General features: G+C 47.9%; 1 protein-coding gene and 1 long non-coding RNA gene across 2 annotated transcripts; one reads left to right on the forward strand and one right to left on the reverse strand.

Moving 5' to 3' along the window:
• Positions 1–6,291: 6,291 nt before the first annotated feature.
• Positions 6,292–9,156, reverse strand: EIF1 (eukaryotic translation initiation factor 1). The gene is made up of 4 exons (XM_002764017.7): positions 8,981–9,156; positions 8,115–8,278; positions 7,869–7,970; positions 6,292–7,138 (listed from the first exon to the last, which is right to left on the reverse strand). Exons 1-4 carry the CDS (start codon positions 9,009–9,011, stop codon positions 7,094–7,096), a joined length of 342 nt encoding a protein of 113 aa, XP_002764063.1. The 5' UTR covers positions 9,012–9,156; the 3' UTR covers positions 6,292–7,093.
• A 251-nt stretch (positions 9,157–9,407) lies between these two features.
• LOC108590288 (uncharacterized) lies at positions 9,408–24,371 on the forward strand. Its single transcript, XR_001909739.5, has 2 exons — positions 9,408–9,474; positions 23,652–24,371. It is a non-coding gene; the product is annotated as an uncharacterized LOC108590288 (long non-coding RNA).
• The last annotated feature ends 362 nt before the right edge of the window (positions 24,372–24,733 follow it).

Consider the following 24,733-nt stretch of genomic DNA (forward strand, 5'->3'; position numbering starts at 1 on the left):
ATCCCTAAGAGTGGAAGAAATGAGAGGCTTGAACAGGAGGGGGCAGCAAGGGTGCGGGTGCCTAACAGGAGACCTCACTGCATTCCAGCCTGGGCAACAGAGTAAGACTCTGTCAAAAAAAAAAAAAAAAAAAAAAAAAAAAAAAAAAAGAAGTTAAAAATAGGTCAAGGAGCTCTTAATTGCAAAATTGGAAAGCTTTGTGCACTGTAAATTGTTTTTACACTATTACCACAAGGGGGCGCCATCGAGGCTGCTAAATAAGGAAGAAGGTCTGGTTCAGTTCTCCGAATATGCTATGTGTTTTTCTGGCTTATTCAGAGCTGACAGCAACTAGAATAGGTTCTAAAGTTCTTTTGTAGCTTTCTGTGCAGTTTTAGCTGACCAGTTTTCATTTTGTCTTCATGTCATTTTAAGAAACACTCAGTTTGTCCCAGTGTGTGGCTGTTGCAGGGGGTGGGGATGGGAACAGGAGGGCTGGGGGTCTCGGGGTGGGAGAGGGGGACTAAGGAGCAGGCAGCTGAGGGAACTTTTCACCATAGTCAATCCTTTTTTTTGTTTTTAAAGACAGAGTGTGGCTCTGTCAGCCAGGCTAGAGTGCAGTGGTGCGATCTTGGCTCACTTCAACCTCTGCCTTCCAGGTTCAAGCGATTCTCCTGCCTCAGCCGCCTGAGTAGCTGGGACTGCAGGCTCACACCACCACACCCAGCTAATTTTTTGATATTTTTAGTAGAGACGGGGTTTCACAGTGTTAGCCAGGATGGTCTCCATCTCCTGACCTCGTGATCTGCCTACCTTGGCCTCCCAAAGTGCTGGGATTACAGGCAAGAGCCACCATGCCCGGCTGGTTTTTTTTTTTTTTGTGAGACACAGTCTGGCTCTTTCACCCAGCCTGGAAGGCAGTGGCACCATCTTGCCCGCCATGATATCCAGCTAATTTTATTTTTAGTAGAGACGGGTTTTTGCCATGTTGGCCAGGCAGGCCTCAAACTCCTGACTTCAAGTGATCCGCTGGCCTTGGCTTCCCAAAGTGCTGGGATTACAGGCATGAGCCACTGCACCCAGCCAGTCTTCCAGGTGCCTTTTCACCGGTGAGTGTAACTCTTTTTCTCTGTTCGAAATGCCTGGCTTCAGACAGCATCTCCTTTGTGAAGCCCTCCTGGCCCGCTTGGCTGCAGATGGGCGTGGGGAAGATTTCCCAGTCCTGAGAACCTGTGGCTCTTTGGGTCCCTTTCTGTCCTGTATCAAGGCTGTGTGCTGGTCTTACATCTGCCTATCAAGCAGTCAGCTCCCTGAGTACAGGGGGTCTGCCTGACATGCCCCAAGTGTACTGTAGATACCAACCACTCAACAATCTCTGTAAAAATGAGCATTTATTTATTTATTTCTGCTCCTGCTCTGCCGGGAAAATGAGTCACATAATTGTGAATGTGCAGGTCCAGCTGGAGGGAGAAGTGGCATACGGGGAGTCTGGGGTTGTAGATGAGGCTCCACAACTTACTAACCTTGGGAATGTCCACATCACATGGTTTTCTCAACCATCAAGTGGAGACAATATTTTTTTTTGAGACAGTGTCTAACTGTCACCCAGGTTGGAGTGCAGTGGTGGGATCTTGGCTCACTACAACCTTCGCCTCCTGGGCTCCAGCTATCTTCCCACCTTGACCTCCTGAGTACCTGGGACCTTAGGCGTGCACCACTATGCCTGGCCAATTTTTGTACTTTTTGTAGAGATGGGCTTTAGTCATGTTGCCCAGGCTGGTCTCAAACTCCTGGACTCAAGCAATCTGCCTGTCTTGGCCTCCCAAAGTGCTGGGATTACAGGCATGAGCCCCCACACCCAGCCATCATGCCTTCTTAATTATACTTTTCTTCATTCAGCCTGAGATAGGTTACATCAGTTGGATAAGGGTGCTTACCAACTTCCTCAGGTTTTTTTTTTTTTTTTTGAGATGGAGTTTCACTCTTATGGCCCAGGCTGGAGTGCAATGGCACATTCTCAGCTCATGACAACATCTGCCTCTTGGGTTTAAGTGATCCTCCTGCCTCAGCCTCCCAAGGAGCTGGGACTACAGGCTTGTGCCACCACACTCGGCTAAATTTGTATTTTTAGTAGAGATGGGGTTTCTCCATGTTGGTCACGCTGGTCTCGAACTCTCAACCTCAGGTGATCCATCCGCCTCGGCCTCCCAAAGTGCTGGGATTACAGGCATGAGACAGCACATCTGGTCAACTTCCTCAGTTTTACATTCACAGATACTTGCTTTGCTTGGCTCCACAGAGCTGACTTAATAGATGTTGATGGTTTAACTTGGAATAATCCCATCCTAGAGAACTGGAGGGCCTTAAAAAGCATGAGATGGAACAGCCTAGCGTTCACAACCTACAGCATAGAAGGAATTCTCTTCTCTTACTGTTTCATCTTGATTGTGGTCTTTTGTGCATTTGGCCTCCAGCCTTGTTCTAGAGCTTCCTCTGTGAAAAGCCCTTCTTTCTACTTTACGGTCAAATCTTACTCATTTGAAAGTATCACCCAACTATTTTGAACAATGCCACTGTACTTGGAGCCTTGGAGCTAAGTGCTAAATTATTTTGTGTTCATGAAACAGACCAGTTTTGTAGGACCTTTCACACAACAAGTTCCTAATGTTGGGGTTAGAATCACTGCTGTGGTTTGAATGTTTCCTCCAAAACCCATGTTGAAATTTAATTGCCAATGGAACAGTTATTGGAAGGTGGGGTGCCTTTTTTTTTTTGAGACAGGGTCTCACTCTGTCACCTGAGGTTGGGAGTTTGGGACCAGCCTGACCAACATGGAGAAACCCCCATCTCTACTAAAAATACAAATTTAGCCAAGCGTGGAGGTGCAAGCCTGTAGTCGCAGCTCCGTGGGAGGTTGAGGCAGGATAATCACTTGAACCTGGGAGGTGGAGGTTGCGGTAAGCTGACATTGTGCCACTGCACTCCAGCCTGGATGACAGAACAAGACTCTGTCAAAAAAACAAACAAAAAAAGAACTGAGGAAGTTGGTGAGCACCCTCATCCAACTGATGTAACCTATCTCAGGCTGAATGAAGAAAAGTATAATTAAGAAGGCATGATGGTTGGGTGTGGTGGCTCATGCCTGTAATCCCAGTACTTTGGGAGACCAAGGCAGGCAGATTGCTTGAGTCCAGGAGTTTGAAACAGCCTGGGTAACACGTCTAAACCCTGTCTCTACAAAAATTGGCTGGGTGTGGTGGTGCACGCCTATGGTCCCAGCTACTCGGGAGGCTGAGAGGCACAATCACAGCTCACTGTAGCCTTGGCTTCCTGGGAGCAATCCTCCTTCCTTAGCCTCCTGAGTAGCTGGGACTACAGGCATGTGCTATCATGCCTGGCTCACTTTTACACTGTTTGTAGAGACAGGGTTTTGCCATGTTGCCCAGGTTGGTCTCAACTGATTCACCTGCCTCAGCCTCCTGAAGTGCTGGGATTACAGGTGTGAGCCACTGCACCTGGCCGAGGTGGGACTTTTAAAAGGTAATTAGGTCCTGGGCTCTGCCTTCATGAATGAAGTAGGCCCACAACAGGAGTATAGATTTGGCCCCCATTTGCTTTCCAGCCCTTCCACCATGTTATGATGCAGCAAGAAGGCCCTCACGAGACGCCAGTGCCATGCCTTTGGACTTCCCTGCCTCCACAACTGTGAGCCAAATGCATCTCTATCCATTATGCAGTCTGTGGTATTCCAACACAAGAATCACCCAGTTTTAGGGCGCTTGCCACGGGTTCAGACTCTCACCAGCCCTCCTCCACACCTCACCTGGTTTCCTGACCTGGCCTCTAACCTAACTCACCCCTTATACCTTTATCTACAAAATGGGCTGGTAGTAAACTTAGTAGTCTTGCATTACTCTGTGGTGGGGATATGCTTTGAGAAATGCATCGTTAGGTGATGTTGTGTTTTTCTTTTGAAGATGTAGTTTTGCTCGTTACCCAGGCTGGAGTGCAATGGCGTGATCTCAGCTCACCACAACCTCCACCTCCTGGGTTCAAGCAATTCTCCTGCCTCAGCCTCCTGAGTAGCTGGGATTACAGGCATGCGCCACCATGCCCGGCTAATTTTTTGTATTTTTAGTAGAGACGGGGTTTCACCGTGTTGACCAGGATGGTCTCTCGATCTCTTAACCTTGTGATCCACCTGCCTCGGCCTCCCAAAGTGCTGGGATTACAGGCGTGAGCCACTGCGCCTGGCCTGTTGTGTTTTCTGTGAACATTATCATGTACTTACACAAATTTAAGTTGGCACAGCCTACTATGCGCCTGGGTGTGGATGGCGCAGCCTGCTCCGCGTCTGGGTGTCTGGCACAGCCTGTTGCTCCTGGGCTACAAACCTGTACCACATTACTGAATGTTATAGGCCAGCGGTGTCCTATCTTTTGGCTTCCTTGGGCCACACGTAAAATACAGTAACAATAGTCGATAAGCTAAAAAAAAACTGCCAAAAAAATTTTCATGTTTTCACAAAGTTTAAGAATTTGTGTTTAAAAAAAAAAAAGCTAACGCCCTTTTTAGCCTTAGCCCACCTGCACCCACGTGAATTAAAAAAAAAAAGAAAAAATAATTTGTGTTGGGCCACATTCAAAGCCATACATAAGCTTGCCACTGTAACACAATGTTAAGTATCTGCGTATTTGAACACATTAAAGGTACAGGTTGAGGCACATAACTGCTTGAGCCATGGGTGCGGAGGTTAGCCAGCCAACATTGCACCACTGCACTCTAGCCTGGGCGACAGAGCAACAGTCTCAAAACAAAATATTTATCATGTCACTGCACTCTAGTCTGGGCAACAGAGTAAGATTCTATCTCAAAAAAAAAGAAACAAAAAAACCCCAAATAAACCACCCCCCAAAAAGTATTATAATCTTATTGTATCACAGCTATGTATGAGGCTCATTGTTGAATGAAGCATCCTTAGAAAGCCCATGACTATATCCAGATATGCGTGCTGGGAATTATTTATTTTTAAAGACAGGGTTGGGTTTCACTATATTGGTCAGGCTGGTGTCGAACTCCTGATCTCAGGTGATCCACCTGCCTCAGCCTTCCAAAGTGCTGGGATTACAGGGGTGAGCCACCACGCTTGGCTTTTTTTTTTTTTAATGGAGACGGAGTTTCGCTTGTTGCCCAGGCTGGAGTGCAATGGTGCAATCTTGGCTCACCGCAACTCCGCCTTCTGGGTTCAAGATTCTCCTGCCTCAGCTTCCCGAGTAGCTGGGATTATAGGCATGTACCACCATATCCACCCAATTTTAGTTAGAGACAGTGTGTCTCCACATTGGTTAGGCTGGTGTCGAACTCCCGACCTCAGATGATCCACCCTCCTCAGCCTCCTGAAATGCTGGGATTACAAATGTGAGCCATCACACCCAGCGCGGGAGAACTTTTTAAACTAAATTAACGGACCCAGGATCAGAACTTGGTCTTTTACTTGCCACTCATTGTCCTTTGTGAGGGATGGCCTCCCAACACTTAACTTCAGCTCTTCAAATACTATAAACTCACTACCCAGAGTACACACTCCTAGCAATTTGTGGATCTTAACGCACAGCATGACTGTCCTTGCTACAGAGCCTGCATCTCCTTCCTTCTGTGCCCTTAAACCAAGGCTGTTACTGAGGGGGCTCCAAGGTTTCCAAGCAATCTACTCTATCAGAGTTCCTCCACAGCTAACATTGATAGCCCAGAGACCACTGTGTCATTCAGGCTGTTGGCAGCCAAGAATCTCAGCCATGCAGCCCCTTCTTCCAAGACACTGATAAACAGGACAGCATGACTCTGGGTAAATACTTGCAAAAATAGTTGACCTGGTGAGCAGGGTGGCTCACGCCTGTAATCCCAACACTTTGGGAGGCCGAGGCAGGTGGGATCACTTGAGGTCAGGTGTCCGAGACCAGCCTGGCCAACATGGTTAAACCCTGTCTCTACTAAAAACACAAAAATTAGTGCCCATAATCTCAACTACTAGGGAGGATGAAGCATGAGAATTGCTTGAACCCGAGAGGCAGAGGTTGTAGTGACTGTGTCCCTGCACTCCATCTCAAAACAAGAGACCAAAAAAAAAAAAAAAAAAAGGTTGAAAAATAAAAATAGTTGACCAGAGAAGGACAAACTCATAAAGGTTTTCTTGGCCAAGTTCAGGCCCTATTGAGAAGCTGTGGGTATAGACATACCCACCACTGCTCATTTCTGTGGTTCCTTTATATTCACAAGATCGACTATATATAAATAGAATCTGCAAGTCAGGTATTTCTGAAAACAAGTTTTATTTAAATAAGGGTTTAAATACATTACACGTAACATTAAAACTGAAAGGGGAAAAAAACCAAAAACCAGTTTGTTACTTCACATGGCATTAGGCAGCCACTGCTATTAAGGTGCAAGCTCTACAGCTAGCTACATGACTCATCACTTTCAGATCTGTTCCCTTGTCAAAAGTTTAACTCTGATAGAAGGTTGGCCACACATTCTGATGTTTGGACATCTCTTAGCTAGGATACGTCTAGTCAAAAAGACCTTTGTGGCAAGCCAGATGTCCTATCATCTCACTAGAGGGAAGGGGGCCTCTCTGAACTCTGACCAGGTCAGGCTGGAGACACCAGGGGATCTTCTACCACCAAAGGCTCCCTTCTAGTGGTACAGTTGCTGGTGCTGCCTTACCCCATCCTCTCCTCTCAGATTCACTGACTGTTCAGGTGGTAACATTCTCTTAGGGCAGGGAACTCTGCAGAGGGAGAGCGGAGGAGTTTCTGGCCATGGTTGTCTGTTGGGCTCTGGGCTTGGCTGAAACATGATGGTACTCCTTGGTTTCAAGCTTGACATTACCAGGCACCTACTGCTTGACCTCTGTTTAAATGAGGGACTTCAAGACTAAACAGCATGGCTCTTTTCAGTTTATTGCATGAAGGAGTTACACTAGTCCAAGTTAAAAGTGGACCCCAAATGGTTACATTATACAAGCTGTGAGGTTTTTAAACTTGTGACAAGGGACAGAAGGGAAATTCTACTCATTGCAAGGAAATCCTCACAAGCTTCAGCGAGCCACAAGCACTTAAAACCCATGAACCTTCAGCTGATCGTCCTTAGCCAGTCCAATCTGAAAAAACAAAAAGGCAAAGTTTTAGATGGTGGACAGGGAGCGTTAAAGCCTCCATTTCTAATAGCAACAACCCTGCCTTCCTGCTACTACACTGCCCAAGAGCCAGGGGTGCACACAATGGTTCAATGGAGGGTCCTCAGTTAAGATCCACCTTTTTTGAACACCCAGTGCCTTCCAAGATTCTGAATTAGAGAATGAGACTCGTCAGATATCTGAAAGCTCTTCAATTATATCAAGGGGTATAATATAGTATTTTAGTATTAATACTCAGGAAATTAAATTTTAAAACCTCATATCCTTAACAAATGCAGAAACAAGCCAGCATCTAGCTTATTCTGCAAGATGTCTGTGTACTATTGAAATCTGCATTTGTAAAGTAGATCCACACAAACAGTAAATCGAAGGCAGTCAAGTCCCTTCTGCCTTTTTTTTAATATAACAGAAGTAAGTTGGCTGGGTGCGGTGGCTCACACCTGTAATCCCAGCACTTTGGGAGGCCAAGGCAGGCGGATCACGAGGTCAAGAGATCGAGACCATCCTGGCCAACATGGTGAAACCCCACCTTTATAAAAAAACAAAACGAAAAAACAAAAAACCGTAAGTCTATGTACTTTAAAACCCAACTGTGCTTTTGCTCAGCTTCAGCCAACTTTTATGTCCCCAGCAGAAGTTAATAGGATCTAAAATTTACCAGTAGAGGAGTACAATCAAGAGTGACTGAACTCACCTCTACGAGGAACTGGCATATGTTCTTGCGCTGGTCACCCTGAAGCTGAATTACTTCTCCATATTCTGGATGTTCAATTACAGTACCATTGCAGGCAAACTTCTGCAAGCACAAAGGAAACAAAACAAATTAGGCCAAGCAAGAGCCTGAATGCATTTATACCCCTCTGCTAACAATACAACACAGCGGGCACCCCCTTGTGGACAAATCCATTATGACTTTTCTGTAATCTCACTTAAGACGTACCTTCTTAAACGCCTTCACTAGTTTCTTTTTATCGTAATCATCAGCGATCCCTTGGACAGTAGTAAGGGTCTTCCTGCCGTTTCTCTGTTGAATTCTTATATGGATATAATCCTCAGTGCCAGCAGGAAGCAGGTCATCACCCTTACTTGCATCAGCAAAGGGGTCTGAAAAGATAGGTTAAACTCGTTCAGAGCTGTCAAGGCTCAGATGCAACTGCCATCCCCCCAGATATTTTGTGTGTGCAGAAAATAACACTGAAATCGACAGCGCTTGGGGGAGGCCGAATGAGTTATTTGCTGGCTCTCCCTAAGCAGGTCAGTCAGGGACGGCCGGCTTCCTCAGACTCAGGGAACGCCCGAGCCTCCCTCTCTGCCTGGGAAGCCGATCACGTGTCGAGGGAGCCCGGGCTGGCAGGCGGTGCCCCACCCGGCTGATGCAATCCGCCGGAACCAACGCTCCAGAGGCGGGGCCAAGCCTCTCATTCCCATTGGTGCGTACGCCTGCCACTTAAGAGCTGGCACCGCCTTTCCCTTCAGCTCCGTGACAACGGCTAGTGACGTAACGGACGGGACGCAAGGGTGGTGGGAAGGGCGGGTGTGGCCTGAACAGATCCAGGAGCCATTAGTAAATGCGCCACCGAGACGCCGGGCCCGCCCAAGCGCTGATCTCCCGCCCGCTCCTTCCGGTCGCACTCAGGGTCCGACCCCGGGGCCCAGGCCTCGATCCCGCTGCCCTGCAACCCTGGACATCTTTTCCCTGCCCGAGCTTACGAAGGCCTGAAGCGCTTGGCAGATTCCCGGAACCCGTCTCCCGGCCCGGAAGGCCCGGCTGCTCCACCCGAGCCTGAGACCTTCCCCGTAGCTTACCGAAAGAGTGGAGGTTCTGGATAGCGGACATACGATACGATTCCTTTTCCTCGGTGGAAACGGCCTGCGGAAGGCGGCGGCGGGAGAAGGCGGGCAGGGGGGGACGGAACGTCGGGAAGCGAGGGGGCTCGAGGGGAAGGCTGCTGAGTCCTCGGCGGCGGCTCAGTAACTGGGGCAGAGGGGCGGTGCCTGTGTTCACTTATATAGCCGCCCTTGTGACGCCAGCACGCTGCCCTCACGTCCCGACCCCACCCACGGCGTCGTGCCCTAGGCGCCCAAGCAGCGCCGCTTCCAATTGGTTCGAGGGCGGGGACACGGGATGGCGCTTGCGCAGGAAGTCTGCGGCCGGAGGGCGTCCTCTTGACTCTAGGAGAGGTGGGAGGGGGAGGGAAAGCTTGCTCTGCCTCGGCGCCTGCGCAGTGCGGGTAGACGGTGTCTGGGCTGTCGAAAGAACCGGCCAAGGTTTCGAGCGCGCCTACGCACTGTGTCCTTCGGTACGTTCCACTTTCTTGACCCTGTTGCATCGCCGCCTGCTCGAAAAGGGGTGTTTCATAGGTTAGATGGACATTCCTTAGAGGGGATTTAGATGCTGAACCTCCCAAACAGGACAAATCCCCGCTGTGTCAAACCCACCTACCTACCCACCCTACTGCTGAGCCACAGCGGGATTTAGGGCGGCACTTTGATTAATCAAAATAGAATAATATAATCAAAACGGTAACTGCATAATTTAGATTGCCACTTAGAGTATTCTAAAGTGGGTTAATCTAATCTAAATTTTTCATTTAGATTAGATTAATCCATCTAAGGAAAAAGTGTGCCCAGCTCATTGGCATGAGTTCAAGGGATAGTAACTGGTTCTGAGTTCCCCCCTGAGAATAATTCTGGCACCAGAGGGTGTCCTTTATGTCGCACAGCTTGTGTGGAGTAGAGCCTTTCCAGAGTTTAGATGAAATATTTCCTTCAAAGCAGTCAACCTTTCTTGCTTTCAGTTTATTTATTTCAACACTCTTAGTTGCAGGGGTAAGTACAGTGGTGAAAAGAGACCAGGGGTTGCCAGACGTGGTGGCTCACGCCTGTAATCGCATCACTTTGAAAGGTCGATGAGGGCGGATCACCTGAGATCAGGAGGTTGATCACCCAGTCTGGCCAACTTGGTGAAATCCCGTCTCCACTTAAAATACGAAAAGTAGCCAGATGCTGTGGCGAGTGCCTGTAATCCGTTACTCGGTAGGCTGAGACACAAGAATTGTTTGAACCCTGGAAGAGGAGGCTGCAGTGAGCCGAGATGGTGTCACTGCACTCCAGCCTGGGCAACAGAGCAAGACTCTGTGTTTCAAAAAACAAGCAAACAAACAAAAAAACAGATAATGACATTGTGATAGGTTCCATAAAGGAGATAAACAAGGTGATGTGACAGGGCTGGGCTCCTTCAGACGGGGTGGTCAGAGAAGGCCTCTGGGGAGGCAACATTCCAGCTGACATAGAGGGTAGGAAGGAGTCCACTGTGCGGCAGGGCATGTGCCTGCCAGGGGAAAAGTTCTGAGGGAGGAAAAGCTAGGTGTACCTGATATACATATGTATATATATGTGTGTATATATAGATACATTTATAAAGACAAGGTCTCTGTCACCCAGGCTGGAATGCAGTGACACCATCTAGGCTTACTGCAGCCTCAACCTTCTGGGCTTAAGTGATGTCCCCTACCTTGGCCTCCCAAAGTGCTGGGATTACAGGCAGGAGCCACTGTGCCTGGCCTGATAGTTTGTTTTGATTCTTTTTTATTTTTTTCCTACTTGTCTTCTGAATTGATTCTGTATTTACTAAATAAACTTGATTAATAGTGTAGTTTCCTTGACATCAGGAAGGAGGAACCATGGCCGGGTCATGGGCATCCCAGTCTCATGGGCATCCCTGTTTGAGAAGCGATGGCCCCAGCCTGCCAACTTGGGAACCTTTACACTCACAAATGTGGGTCTGCTGGAGAGAGTTTGGGGAGAGTGTGAATGAATGAATCGGAGTTGTCCTTTCCAGTGTGCACACAATATTTTGTTATACTAAAATTTTTTTTTGAGACAGAATTTCACTTTTTCCTCTAGGCTGGAGTGAAGTGGTATGATCTTGGCTTATTGCAATCTTCACCTCCTGGGTTCAGGCTATGCTCCTGCCTCAGCGTCCTGAGTAACTGAGATTATAGGCAGGTGCCACCATCCCTGGCTAATTTTTGTATTTTTGGTAGAGAAGGGGTTTCACCACATTGCCCAGGCTGGTCTTGAACTCTTGATCTCAAGTGATCTGCCTACCTTAGCCTTCCAAAGTGCTGAGATTACAGGCATGAGCCACCATGGCTGGCCAAGACTCAGTTCTTTTTTTTTTTTTTTTTTTGAGACAAGGTCTGGCTTTGTCACTTAGGCCAGAGTGTAGTGGTGCCATTATAGCTTTTAACTGCAGCCTTGAACTTCTGGGCTTAAGCAATCCTTCTGCCTCAGCCTCCTGAGTAGCTGGGACTACAGGCATGTGCCACCACGTCCAGCTAATTTTTAAAATTTTTGGTAGAGATGAGGTTTCGCTATGTTGCCCAGGCAGGTCTTGAACTCCTAGGTTCAAGTAAGCCTTTATCTCAGCCTTCCAAAAGTACTGGGATTACAGACGTGAGCCACCACACTGAGACTCAGTTCTTGACTTGCCACCAGCTTTGTGGGTGACCTGGTTTACCCCTCAGGGCTTCAGTTGTATGCCCCATAAAAGGAGAACTGGGTGATCTCTTCCCAGGTCTAAAGTCTGAAGCTCTGTTCTCCCAGGTTGGGAGCATTTCCAGAAGGGTCTTCCAAAGTCCACCTTCCAGTGTGGGAGGTTGTCCCAGCCCCAGGACCTTGAGGAGAATAATCATGGAGCCAGGAGTAATTAGTTTGAAAGTGACATGCAGCTGGGCACGGTGGCTCACGCCAATAATCCCAGCACTCTGGGAGGCTGAGGCTGGTGGATCACGAGGTCAAGAGATGAGACCATCCTGGTCAACGAGGTGAAACCCCGTCTCTACTAAAAATACAAAAATTAGCTGGGCATGGTGGTGCGCGCCTGTAGTCCCAGCTGCTCGGGAGGCTGAGGCAGGCGAATTGCTTGAACCCAGAAGGCAGAGGTTGTGGTGAGCTGAGATCGTGCTATTGCACTCCAGTCTGGGTAACAACAGTGAAACTCCATCTCAAAAAAAAAAAAAAAAAAAAAAATGACATGCATGCCTGCTGTTAATGCTGGCTTCTTTATTACCATGCTCCTGGCTCTGAGGTGCTGTCACCTGGGCAGCCAAGGTCAGGGTACAAAGCACAGGCTCCAGAGTGTCTGTATCTGAATATCTTTCTATCTTGCTGCCTGGTAAACTTAGTCCCTCCCAGCCTGCATTTTCTCCTCTGTATGACACAGACAATAATGCCCTTTTCATAGGCTCTTGAGGGGATTTAAAGAGGAGGCTATGTACAGCAGGATAAAAATGTAAAGTTATGAAACCACTAAATAGATTATGCCAGTTTCTCAGAGGGGAAGGGAGAGAGGGAGCCTCAGAGAGCAGCAGAGGACAGGAGTGAACCCTCCGAATGAGATGGGGCAGAGGTAGGCACCTCTCCATGGTGTTTCTTGGGATGTGATAAAAGCATGGCTGTGTGGGACACCTTGGGACCCTCAATAAGATTCTCCAAGGCCACCAACGTGGCACAGAAGCAGCAGACTCTTTCTCCAGGAAGGGATTGCATCCTCTGGAGAAATAGACATCTCCATGGTAACCGAGGCAGATGGATGATCTGGTCTAGGGGCTCCTTGCAGCTCTGGTGCTCCAGAAAACCCCGTGAGCGAGAGAGAATCCTGTGGAGGGCTGGAGCCCCTGTCATATCCAGGGCTGGATTTCTGAGCAGCCCAGCAGGATGTTAATTGGCAAAAATCTCACTTGATTTAAAGCAAGTCCAATGAATGCTGTATTTCTTTCATTTCTTATTTGGGACCTACCACCTACGTAAGTAAGTGACTAGAATAGTTCCCCCTCCCCCGCTCCCATGCACATAGAAGATGTCAGCGAATGAAGGCTGCTATTCCTACCACTTGGAAGAAGAGGGAGACCTGGGTCTGCTACAGCTTCACCTGCAGCCTGCACAGGGTCAATTGTGAGATGTGTAAGTCAGGCATCAGCCGGGATTCTGCTGGCAATACATCACTTCTTCACACCTGCCTAGGGCACATGCTGGGAAGGGACATGGGGGAAACTTTTTTTTGAGATGGAGTCTTGCTTTGACACCCAGGCTAGAGTGCAGTGGCATGATCTTGGCTCACTGCAGTCTCCACCTCCTGGGTTCAAGTGATTCTCCTGACTCAGCTTCTCGAGTAGCTGGGATTATATGTGTAGGCCACCATGCCAGACTAATTTTTGTATTTTCAGTAGAGACAGGGTTTCACCATGTTGGCCAGGCTGTTCTCAAACTCCTGACCTTGTGATCCACCTGCCTTGGCCTCCCAAAGTGCTGGGATTACAGGTGTGAGCCGTTGCTCCTGGCCTTTTTTTGTTTGTTTGTTTTTTGAGACGGTGTCTCGATCTGTTGCCCAGGCTGGAGTGCAGTGGCACCATCTTGGCTCACTGCAATCTCCACCTCCTGGATTCAAGTGATTCTCCTGCCTCAGCCTCCTGAGTAGCTGGGATTACAGGCATGTGCCACCATGCCCTGCTAATTTTTTGTATTTTTAGTAGAGATGGGGCTTCACCATCTTGGCCAGGCTGGTCTTGAACTCTTGATCTTGTAATCCACCCACCTTGGCCTCCCAAAGTGCTGGGATTACAGGCTTGAGCCACCACACCTGGCCTCATTTTATTTTTTTAAGCTAATGTAACTCATATAAGGGCTGTCTCCAAGAGTTCATCCATTGGCAATTGAGCAGCAAGACTCATCAAGTCCTTTCCTTTTACTGCAGGAGGACAAGAGGAAATGCAGAGAGGGCTGGTGCTGTGTGGTGACAACCCTCACCAGTTGGGACACCCTGCTGGTCTGGTCCCCTTTCAGCCACACCTCTGCACAACCCCCAGCACTAAGTTGTCCCCAGAATGCAGCTCTGGCCGCAAGCATGTGTCACCTGGAAATGCCTCTTTGGGCAGCTTCCCTTATCCTCTGCACCCACCCATCTTTGCACCCACCCATCTTCCCCAGATTAAATCCAACAAAGGGCCACAGCAGCCACAGGCCACATGTGGCCTCTGAAACCTGAAAATGGGGCCAGTCTGAATGAGGCTGCAGTGTAAGTGTAAAAACACACAGGGCCCTGAAGAATGAACAAAACTGTAAAACCTCACAATGCTTTTTATTAAATTTTATTTTTTTTGAGACGGTCTCGCTCTGTCATCCAGGATGTGTGATCTCGGCTCACTGCAACCTCTATCTCAGCTCAAGTGATCCTCCCACCTCAGCCTCCTGAGTAGCTGAGAATACAGGTGCGTGCCACCATGCCTGGCTAATTTTTGTGTTTCTGTAGAAACAGGGATTTAGCATGTTGGCCAGACTGGTCTCAAACTCCTGGGCTCAAGTGATCTGCTGCCTCAGCCTCCCAAGTTGTTGGGATTACAGGGGTGAGCCATAGCACCCATACTTCACAATACTTTTTATGTGGATAATTTATTGAAATAAGAATATTTTGCAGGAGAGGGCTGGGCGCAGTGGCTCACGCCTGTAATCCCAGCACTTTGGGAGGCCAAGGCGGGTGGATCACAAGGTCAAGAGATCGAGATCATCCTGGTCAACATGGTGAAACCCCGTCTCTACTAAAAATACAAAAAATTAGCTGGGCGTGGTGGCGTGTGCCTGTAATCCCAGCTGCTCAGGAGGCTGAGGCAGGATAATTGCCTGAACCCAGGAGGCGGAGGTAGCAGTGAGCCGAGATCGCGCCATTGCACTCCAGCGTGGGTAACAAGAGCGAAACTCCGTCTCAAAAAAAAAAAAAGAATACTTTGGATCTATTAGGTTAAAAAAATATTAACATTAATTTCACCTGTTTCTTTTTTGTTTGTTTTTGTTTTTGAGATGGAGTCTCGCTCTATGGCCCAGGCTGGAGGGCAATGGCATGATCTCAGCTCACTGCAACCCTGCCTCCTGGGTTCAAGCGATTCTCCTGCCTCAGCCTCTTGAGTAGCTGAGATCACAGGCATATACCATCTAATTAGCCTGGCTAATTTTTGTATATTTCAGCATGTTGGCCAGGCTGGTCTCAAACTCTTGTGCTCAAGCGATCCACCTGCCTCAGCCTCCCAATTGTTGGGATTACAGGCATGAGCCACTGCCCCCAGCCTTCACAATACTTTTTGTATGGGTTATTGTTAAGAGAAGAATATTTGGGATCTATTAGGTTGAAGTATATTATTAAGTTAATTTCACCTGTTTCTTTTTAAAGAAATGTGTCTCCTGGGAGATCTGAAGTTGCATGTGCAGTGTGCATTCTGTTCCTACAGGACAGTTCTGCTCAGCAGGATCGACTGAAGCATGCCCGCTGGCGCACACGTGGCAGGCTGTGGTCACAGGAATGGCTGTTCTTTCCAGCCTTCTCCTCCGCCACCACCTGCCTCATTTCCTGGTCTCCTGCTCCCTCCTCCACCCTCTCTAGTTCCCAGTGATTTAGCATACTTCCCTTCCTGCTCCCAGTTTAGAAGACAGCTTAGTGACGGTCATCTGTACCAAAGCCTGGCTGGGGTGTGTGGAGGGGACTTTTTCCTCCTCTAGTGGCTTACTGAGTATTTACCCACCCAAACTGGCTCCCTTTCTGGGCCAAGAAGGTGAAGTTCTCTCCTTTTTTCACTAGCCTAGCCCAAGCTGACCCTCCTGCTGGCTAGCGGACAGATGCTGCCACCTGAGCATGCGCCAGGGTAGTGGGGGCATCGATCTCATCCTTTGCCCCAGACAGCTTAGCAGCCGTCCCTCTAACATAGGTAAGACTCTTCCTGAGAGGAGTTTTGCATGGTACATTTTATTTCATTTTTTACAGTGGTTGGGCGCTTGCTACGAGCTTAGCTGAGTGTTTCAAACGCTGTCCCTGACAACTTGCAGAATCCTGACAAGTTAGTCCTTCTGCAGACAGAGACCTGGCAGGGTGGTGGTAGTGGCCCACTTCTTGCTAAGCTGCCTGGCCACCCAAGATGGACCAGGATTCCTGAGCAAGGAACCTCTGGGATGATTCTTCCCTCATAAAGGGGTGATCTGTTTTCTTGATGGAGGCCAGCAATTCAGGACATGCACCCCATTCTCTCCAGAGCCCCGAAGTGTCATGCATGTTTGGAGAGTGAGTCTGGGAGGCTGGTGCTGCTGTGGACAGTCTTGCAGCACATAGCATGAGACTCAAACTATTTTCCTTCCTCTCCTCTCCTCTCCTCTCCTCTCCTCTCCTCTCCTCTCCTCTCCTCTCCTCTCCTCTCCTCTCCTCTCCCCTCCCCTCCCTTCCCCTCCCCTCCCCTCCCCTCCCCTCCCCTCCCCTCCCCTCCCCTCCCCTCCCCTCCCCTCCCCTCCCCTTCTCTTCTCTCTCTTTCCTTCCTTCCTTCCTTCCTTCCTTCCTTCCTTCCTTCCTTCCTTCCTTCCTTCCTTCCTTCCTTTCTTCCCTCCCTCCCTCCCTCCCTCCTTCCTTCCCTCTCTCTCTTTCTTTCTTGTTCCCTTTCTCCCTCCTTTCCTCCCTTGCTTTTTCCCTTCTTCTTGAGACAGGGTCTCAGTATGTTCCCCAGGCTGGTCTTGAACTCCTGGGCTCAACCAATCCTCCTTTGGCCTCTCAAAGTGCTGGGATTACAGGTGTGAGCTGCCACCCCTGGCTTCAAACACATTTTGGATTTTAATTCCTCTATTTGAACAAAACCATGGCTAAGCCCTGACTGACAGGTGCTGTGATGGGCACATTCTGCCTTTGAGGAGCTTGAAAATGGGTCAGAGAGATCAACACGGTTCAGTCTTTTTTTTTTTTTTTTTTTGAGATGGAGTCTTGCTCTGTCACCCAGGCTGGAGTGCAGTGGCACGATCTTGGCTCACTGTAATCTCTGCCTCCTGAGTTCAAGTGATTCTCCCACCTCAGCCTCCTGAGTAGCTGGGATTACAAGCAACCACCACGATGCCCAGCTAAGTTTTATATTTTTAGTAGAGATGGGGTTTTGCCATGTGGGCCAGGCAGGTCTTGAACTCCTGACCTCAGGTGATCTGCCCACCTTAACCTTCTTAAGTGCTGGGATCACAGGTGTGAGCCACTGTGCCTGGCGAGAATTGTTACTTTCTTTTATAGATGAGGATGTTACCCAGTGTAATGCCTGCGTGTCATAGGTGAATTTCTGCCCTGCCTTAATTCTGCTTATCTTTAGGAAACAGGATGCCTGAGGTCAAAAGCTCCCCCTCCTGCCCAAACTGGCTAAGATGTGTGGGTGGTGCCCACATGAGCTGCCTTGGCAGACAGCTCACATGACTGCTGAAGAACGTCTTAACTTCATTATAACTAATTTCCGTGCTAAATGACACTCCCGCCAGCACCATGACAGTTAACAGTCACCGTGACAAAGACAGGAAGAAACCCTAAAAGCACAGAAAGGAAGATGGCACTCCAATTTCAAGTTCTCCACCTATTCCCAGACAATAAATGAATATCTTCTGCTTTCTTTTTTTTTTTTTTGAGACAGAGTCTCGCTCTGTTGCCAGGTTGGAGTGCAGTGGCATGATCTCTGTGCACTTCAACCTCTGCCTCCTGGGTTCAAGCGATTCTCCTGCCTCAGCCTCTCGAGTAGCTGGGACTACAGGTGCACACCACCACGGCCAGCTAATATTTGTATTTTTTTAGTAGAGACGGGGTTTCACCGTGTTGGCCAGGATGGTCTTGATCTCTTGACCTTGTGATCTGCCTGCCTTGGCCTCCCAAAGTGCTGGGATTACAAGCGTGAGCCACTGCGCCCAGCCCCTCTGCTTGCTTTTAATACCCAATCTTTTTATTACAGTTGCCCTTTATCTGTGACTTCCTGGCTCTCAGGAGCTCAGCCCAAGCTCCCACTTCTCCATTCCATGGCCGTCTAGTGAAGCTTGCACTCTGCGACACTCACTTTCAGTTTCGCATATTGCTTTTGTAGTAACAGGGAAAGGCTCCATTTTTGGGGGGCCAGCTTTGTTGGTAACCAAGACACTGAATCATAGAGAGGTGGAATCGTTTTTGCAAGTTCACAGCCAGTAAGTTGCATGGCTGGAATTCAAATCCAGAGCCTGTGCCCTTAACCTGAAGGTGTGCCTGCTATGGAAGATTGTCCGGGTCTGGTCCAGGGCCCCATGTAGACATCCTTGTACTCACTCCTGGTTTCCCTTCCCAGAGCTTGGGGAAGTGCTGAATGCCCTGCCCAGGTCAGTGTGGGGTTAAAGGAAAAACTACTTATGACACTTGTTAAAGATGAAGGAAGACTTTATTCACTGGGAGCTATTACATTGGGGTTTTGTAGTAGGGGAGAGAGATTGGGTTCCACTGTCTCTACAATAGGGAAAATTGGGGATTTATAGCCAAGGATCAGGGTAGGGAGGTTCGTGGAAAATTACTAAGAAGTGTTACAGCTCTATTACCCCCCGTAATTCAATGAGTTCAGAGTTCTTGTCCTATAACCGAGAAAAATGAAGTATGTGGACACCAGAGAGTGAGTAAGGCAGAGTAGAATTTGTTGAGGGACAGAAAAGCTCTTGACAGTGAGAGGGGACCCAAGGATGGGTTGCCGGCCATGAGGCTGAATCTAGGGGTGTTTTTTTTTTTTTTAATTTTTTTAAGACAGAGTTTCATCATGTTGGTGAGGCTGGTCTTGAACTCCCGACCTCAGGTGATCTGCCCTCCTTGGCCTCCAAAATGCTTGGATTACAGGCGTGAGCCACCACACCCGGCCAAGTCTAGGGGTGTCTATAGGCTTGAAATGGGGTAGTGTGTGGTGATTGGTGTGTGGGTATGCTTGAAAAAGCACCATTTGGAAATAGGCATGAAAGTGTAGAGGACCAATCAGGGAAGAATAGGTATATGCAAAATAGGTGAAGGATAAGGACCAATCAGGAGAGAGCATGCCGAGGGGAGCGGGAGCTCTCAATATGGTCTGTGGATTTATCCGAACTCATAGCTTGGTTTTCAGGCGTTAGACTGCTGTTGGCTTGAAGATTGAGTTTAACTGTGTACCCATCCCTGTCTGCCTAGGAATTTATCTGCCTCCTATTGCTATCAGAGGTATGGTAAATTTTTTTTTATTTCCGAGACAAGGTTTCACTCCTGTTCCCCAGGCTGGAGTGTCCTGTGCAATTTCAGCTCATCGAGGCCTTGACTTCCCAAGCTCAAGCAATCCCCCACCTGCCTCAGCCTCCTGAGTAGCTGGACTACAGGTGCGCACCATCATGCCTGGCTAATATATTGTATGTTTGGTAGAGATGGTGTTTCACCATGGTATCCAGGCTGGTCTTGAACTCCTGACCTCAATGATCCACCTGCCTTGGCATTCTAATATTTTTATGGTTATTTCTTTATCATATACTAAACAAATGGAAGATTATTCATGAATTTTCTGAGAAAGGGGTGGGAAATTCCAGGAACTGAGGGCTTCTCTCCCTGTAGACTTATAGGATAACTTCCAGGCATTACCATGGTGTTTGTAAACTGTCATGGCGCTGGTGGGGGTGTCTTTCAGCATGCTAATACATTACAATTAGCATAAAATAAGCAGTAAGGACACCAGAGGTCGCTTTCATTACCATCTTGGTTTTGGCTGGCTTCTTTACTACATCTTGTTTTATCAGAGGGGTCTTCCTGACCTGTACCTTGCAAAACCAGTCCTTCAGAACTCCTATCGCAAGATTACACAGGTTAATGGCTTAACTCTACAACACTACCCCACCTCATCTTTACATTTTAATATCTCTCTATCTACCTACCTACCTACCTGCCTACCTGCCTGTGTATCTACTTTTAGAGACAGAGTCTTGTTCTGTTGTCCAGGCTGGAGTGCAGTGGTGATCAAAGCTTACGCAGCCTCTGATTCCTGAAGACTGCTCCACTGCAATGCCAGCCACGAGTCTGCACTTAGGTGCTTCTGGCCAACTGGTTATAAATCAGCGGTTCCCACACCCCCCTCCTTGCATTGATAGTTTGCTAGAGAACTCAGGAAAATAGATGAGTTACTAGACTGACAGCTTATTATTAAAGAATACAACTCAGGGCTAGGTGTGCTGGCTCATGCCTGTAATCCCAGCACTTTGGGAGGCTGAGGCAGGTGGATCCCTAGGTCAGGAGTTCAAGACCAGCCTGGCCAACATGATGAAACCCTGTCTCCACTAAAAATACAAAAATTAGCTGGGTGTGGGGTGTCATTGCCTGTAATCCCAGCTACTTGGGAGGCTGTGGCAGGAGAATCGCTTAAACCCAGGAGGCAGAGGCTGCAGTGAGCCAAGACTGCACCACTGCATTCCAGCCTGGGTGACAGAGTGAGACTCTGTCTCAAAAAAAACAACAACAACTCATAAATAGCAAGATGGCTGGGTGCGGTGGGTCATTGCTATAACCCCGGCACTTTGAGAGGCCGAGGCGGGCAGACCACTGGAGGTCAGGGTTTCAAGACCGACCTGGCCAACATCGTGAAACCCCGTTTCTACTAAAAATACAAAACTTAACCCGGTGTGGTGTCATGGAACCCGTAATCCCAAGTACTCCGGAGGCTGAGGCAGGAGAATTGGTTGAACCTGGAAGGCGGAGGTTGTAGTGAGTTGACTCTGCACTGCTGCACCCCAGCCTGCGTGACAGAGTGAGACACTGTCTCAACAAAACCCCAAAACAACAAACACAAAGCTGGCAGGATGGAGGAGACGCACAGGTGAGGCGTGGAGAAGTGTGGGGAGCTTCGATGTGCTTCCGTGTGCACCATCCTCCCAGTACCTTGATGGGTCCTTCGGGTTTCTTTATTTTTGAGACAGTTTCGCCCTTCTTGCCCAGGCTGGAGTACAATGGCACCGTCTTGGCTCACTGCAACCTCTGCCTCCTGGGTTCAAGTGATTCTCCTGTGTCAGCCTCCTGAGTAGCTGGAATTATAGGCACATGTCACCGCACCCAGCTAATTTTGTATTATTAGTAGAGACGAGGTTTCTCCATGTTGGCCAGGCTGGTCTTGAACTCTTGACCTCGGGTGATCTGCCCACCTTGGCCTCCCAAAGTGCTGGGATTACAGACGTGAGCCACTGTGCTGGAGTCCTTTGGGTTTTTATGGTGGTTCCATTATGTAGGCATGATTGATTAAATCATTGGCTGTTGGTGATTAAACTGAATCTCAAGTCTCTGTTTCCTCCCCAGAGGCTGGGAGGTAGGGCTCAAAGTTCCACTTCTCTAACCACATCCTTGGTTCCCCTGGCATCCAGTCCCCTCCTTAGGGGCTTTCCAAAAGTTACTCATTAACTTAAACTCCTGTGTGGTTGAAAGGGGCTTGTTTTGATAACAAAAGATGTTCCTTTTACTTTTGTTGCTCCAGGGATATTTCAGGAGCTGGGGACAAAAGACAATATTGAGATAGCACGGGGAGAAATGCCAGATATAGCTGAAGGGGAGGAAGGCAGCAAATCACACTGCCACGTGTGTACCTATGCAACTATCTTGCATGTTCTTCACATGTACCCCCAAACCTAAAATGCAATTAAAAAAAAGAAAAAAATGACAATATTAATTTATTATATTAGATTAGGACTCTCTGCCAGGACCTGGGGCTCAAGATCAAACATGCTTTTTAAAATTTTTTTATTTTTTTAAAGACGGGGTTTCACCATGTTGGTCAGGCTGGTCTTGAACTCCCGACCTCAGGTGATCCGCCCACCTTGGCCTCCCAGAGTGCTGGGATTACAGGCGTGAGCCACTGCGCCCGGCCAAACATGCTTTTCGTATCATATCTCAATATCGAGATGCCTATTGCATAAAAATTTTAAAAGTAGCAAAGCAACCGAAAAATCACCTGTTAAATCAGTCACCACCCAGAGATGACCAGGCCCCATCCTGGCCTATTTCCATCTGGTTATGTGTAGATTTATGAAGATGCCAAATTCTATGAGTCTTCCTTTGCCCTGTGCTGTGTCAATCTGTAGGCAGCCCTCTTCACGGTCTCCCCAGATAATTCATTTTCACTTAGACACAAGTTATAACCATAATAGGTTTATTGCTCCATGTGCACATGGCACGTCAGTAACTGAGACACTGGGTTGTAGCAGAGAAAGAGGTTTAATTGTAGGGCTGCTGGATGAGGGAACTGGAGGAAGCCTCAGATCCATCTCCCTGAGGAGTTTGGGGCTAGGAATTTTAAGGGTCTTGGAGGGAACTGATCATTGATTGGTGCAAGGTGAATTAATGTGACAGGGAGATGAAGAAGCTGCATTCTCATGCTAATTTGATTCCTCCGTGGGAGTCTTCAAACTGGTTGGCATCAGTCGTTCCATTGGAATTCAGGATTGGAAAAACATTTTCAGACCTGGTGTGGTGGCTCAGGCCTGTAATCCCAGCACTTTGGGAGGCCAAGGCGGGCGGATCACTGGAGGTTGGGAGTTCGAGACCAGCCTGACCAACATGGAGACACGCCATCCCTACTAAAAATGCAAAAATTAGCTGGGTGTGCTGGCATGTGCCTGTAATTCCAGCTACACTTGGAAGACTGAGGCAGGAGAATCACTTGAACCTGGAAGGTGGAAGTTGCAGTGAGCTGAGATCCCACCACTGCACTTTGGCCTGGGTGACAGAGCAAGACTCTCTGTCTCAAAAAAAAACAAAAAACAAAAAACAAAAAACAAAAACCCATCTTCAGCAATTCTTTTTTTTTTTTTTTGAGACAGATTCTCGCTTTGTCACCCGGGATGGAGTACAGTGGCGCGACCTCAGCTCACTGCAGCTTCCACCTCCCGGGTTCAAGTGATTCTCCTGCCTCAGCCTCCCAAGTAACTGGGATTACAGGAGCGTACCACCACACCCAGCTAATTTTTGTATTTTAGTAGAGATGGGGTTTCACCATGTTTTGGCCAGGCTGGTCTCAAACTCTTGATCCACGCACCTCGGCCTCCCAAAGTGTTGGGATTACAGGTGAGATCCACTGTGCCTGGCCCTAAATCTCATACTGAATTCCCACATGTTATGGTACGGACCCAGAGGGAGGTAACTGAATCATGGGGGCAGGTCTTTCCCATGCTGTTCTCTTGATAGTGAATAAGTCTCACGAGACCTGATGGTTTTTTTAAAGAGGCGTTCCCCTGGACAAGTTCTCTCTCTTTGCCTGTCTTTACACCATTCATGTAAGACGTGACTTCCTTCTTGTTCTGCCATCATTGTGAGGCCTCCCCAGCCCATGCGGAACTGTAAATCTATTAAACCTCTTTCTTTCGTAAATTGCCCAGTCTCAGGTATGTCTTTATCAGCAGCACGAGAATGAACTAATACAGTGGGCATGGTGGCACATGCCTGTGGTCCCAGCTACTAGGGTTGCTGAGGTTGGAGGATCTCCTGAGCCTGTGAGGTCGAGGCTTTAGTGAATCATAATTGTGTTCTCTCACTGTACTCCAGCCTGGGTGACAGAGTGAGACCTTGTCTCCAAAAAATAAAATAAAGTAAAATAAAATAAGTATAAATTATGCAATTTGATTGTCAACCTTTTCCCAACCCTAGTGAATGAATGAAAGGACCCAGGCATCTATCATCGAAAGTCACAAAAAGAGAAACAACATACTTCCTGCATCACCTGTGAATTGTCCCTGTGGAGAAGGAGGAGCAGGAAATCCTGAATCTGATCAAGGCTTCAGGACTAACTGTCAATTTACAGGCAATTCAGAGGACAGAGGAACAGGTGAATCCACACCAGAGGAATGCAATCAGCAAACTCCGCATGGTGGAAATTAGAGGACAAATGATCTGTTTCTTCAACAAATTGCAAGGGGGAAAGAGATGTGATGGAGGAGGTATGCATAGCTCGAAGGACTTACGGTGCGTAGAACAGCTCTTTGTGTGGACTTTGTTTGAATCCTGACTAAAAATAAAAACAAACACAGAAATTATTATTTATGAGAGTTAGAAATGTAAATACTATATTTAATCATGTTGTGAAATAATTATTAATTATTTTAGGTGTGATAATTGCATGTGGTTTTGTTACACCTGTAATCCCAGCACTTTGGATTGCGAGGGTGTGGGTTACCTGAGGTCAGGAGTTTGAGAACAGCCTGGCCAACATGGTGAAACTCCTGGGTTCAAGAGATTCTCCTGTCTCAGGCTCCCAAGTAGCTGGGAGGTGGAGGTTGCAGTGAGCCAAGATGGCGCCACAGCACTCCAGTTTGGATGACAGAGTGAGACCCCATCTAAAAAAAAAATAAAACAATAAGAAAAAAAAAAGAGTTTCTATATGCTAGCTACATACTGAAATATTTATGGAGGAAATGATATGACGTGTGGGATTTGTTTGAAAATATTATGTGTGGGGAGGAAGGAGGGGGGTGAGGGTGTAAGATTGATTATGACTTGATGATTGTTGGCTTTGGGTGACGGGCACATGGGAGTTCATTATATATCATTTTTTCTTCTTTTTGAGACAGGGTCTTGCACTGTTGCCTGGGCTGGAGTGCAGTGGTGTGATTACAGCTTGCTGGAGCTTCAGCCTCCTGGGCTCAAGCAATTCTCTAACCTCAGCCTCCCAAGAAGCTGGGATCCTAGATGCATACCACTACACCAAGCTAATTTTTAAATTTCTTGTAGAG

Source organism: Callithrix jacchus, chromosome 5, assembly GCF_049354715.1.
Source record: "Callithrix jacchus isolate 240 chromosome 5, calJac240_pri, whole genome shotgun sequence".
Taxonomy (NCBI): domain Eukaryota; kingdom Metazoa; phylum Chordata; class Mammalia; order Primates; family Cebidae; genus Callithrix; species Callithrix jacchus.

Coding starts and splice junctions, on each gene's coding strand:
- EIF1 (XM_002764017.7), bottom strand. CDS start 9,011: ATGTCCGCTATCCAGAACCTCCACTCTTTCG. Junction 8,279..8,980: donor CCAGAACCTCCACTCTTTCG/GTAAGCTACGGG, acceptor CTATCTTTTCAG/ACCCCTTTGCTGATGCAAGT. Junction 7,971..8,114: donor TAGTGAAGGCGTTTAAGAAG/GTACGTCTTAAG, acceptor TTGTGCTTGCAG/AAGTTTGCCTGCAATGGTAC.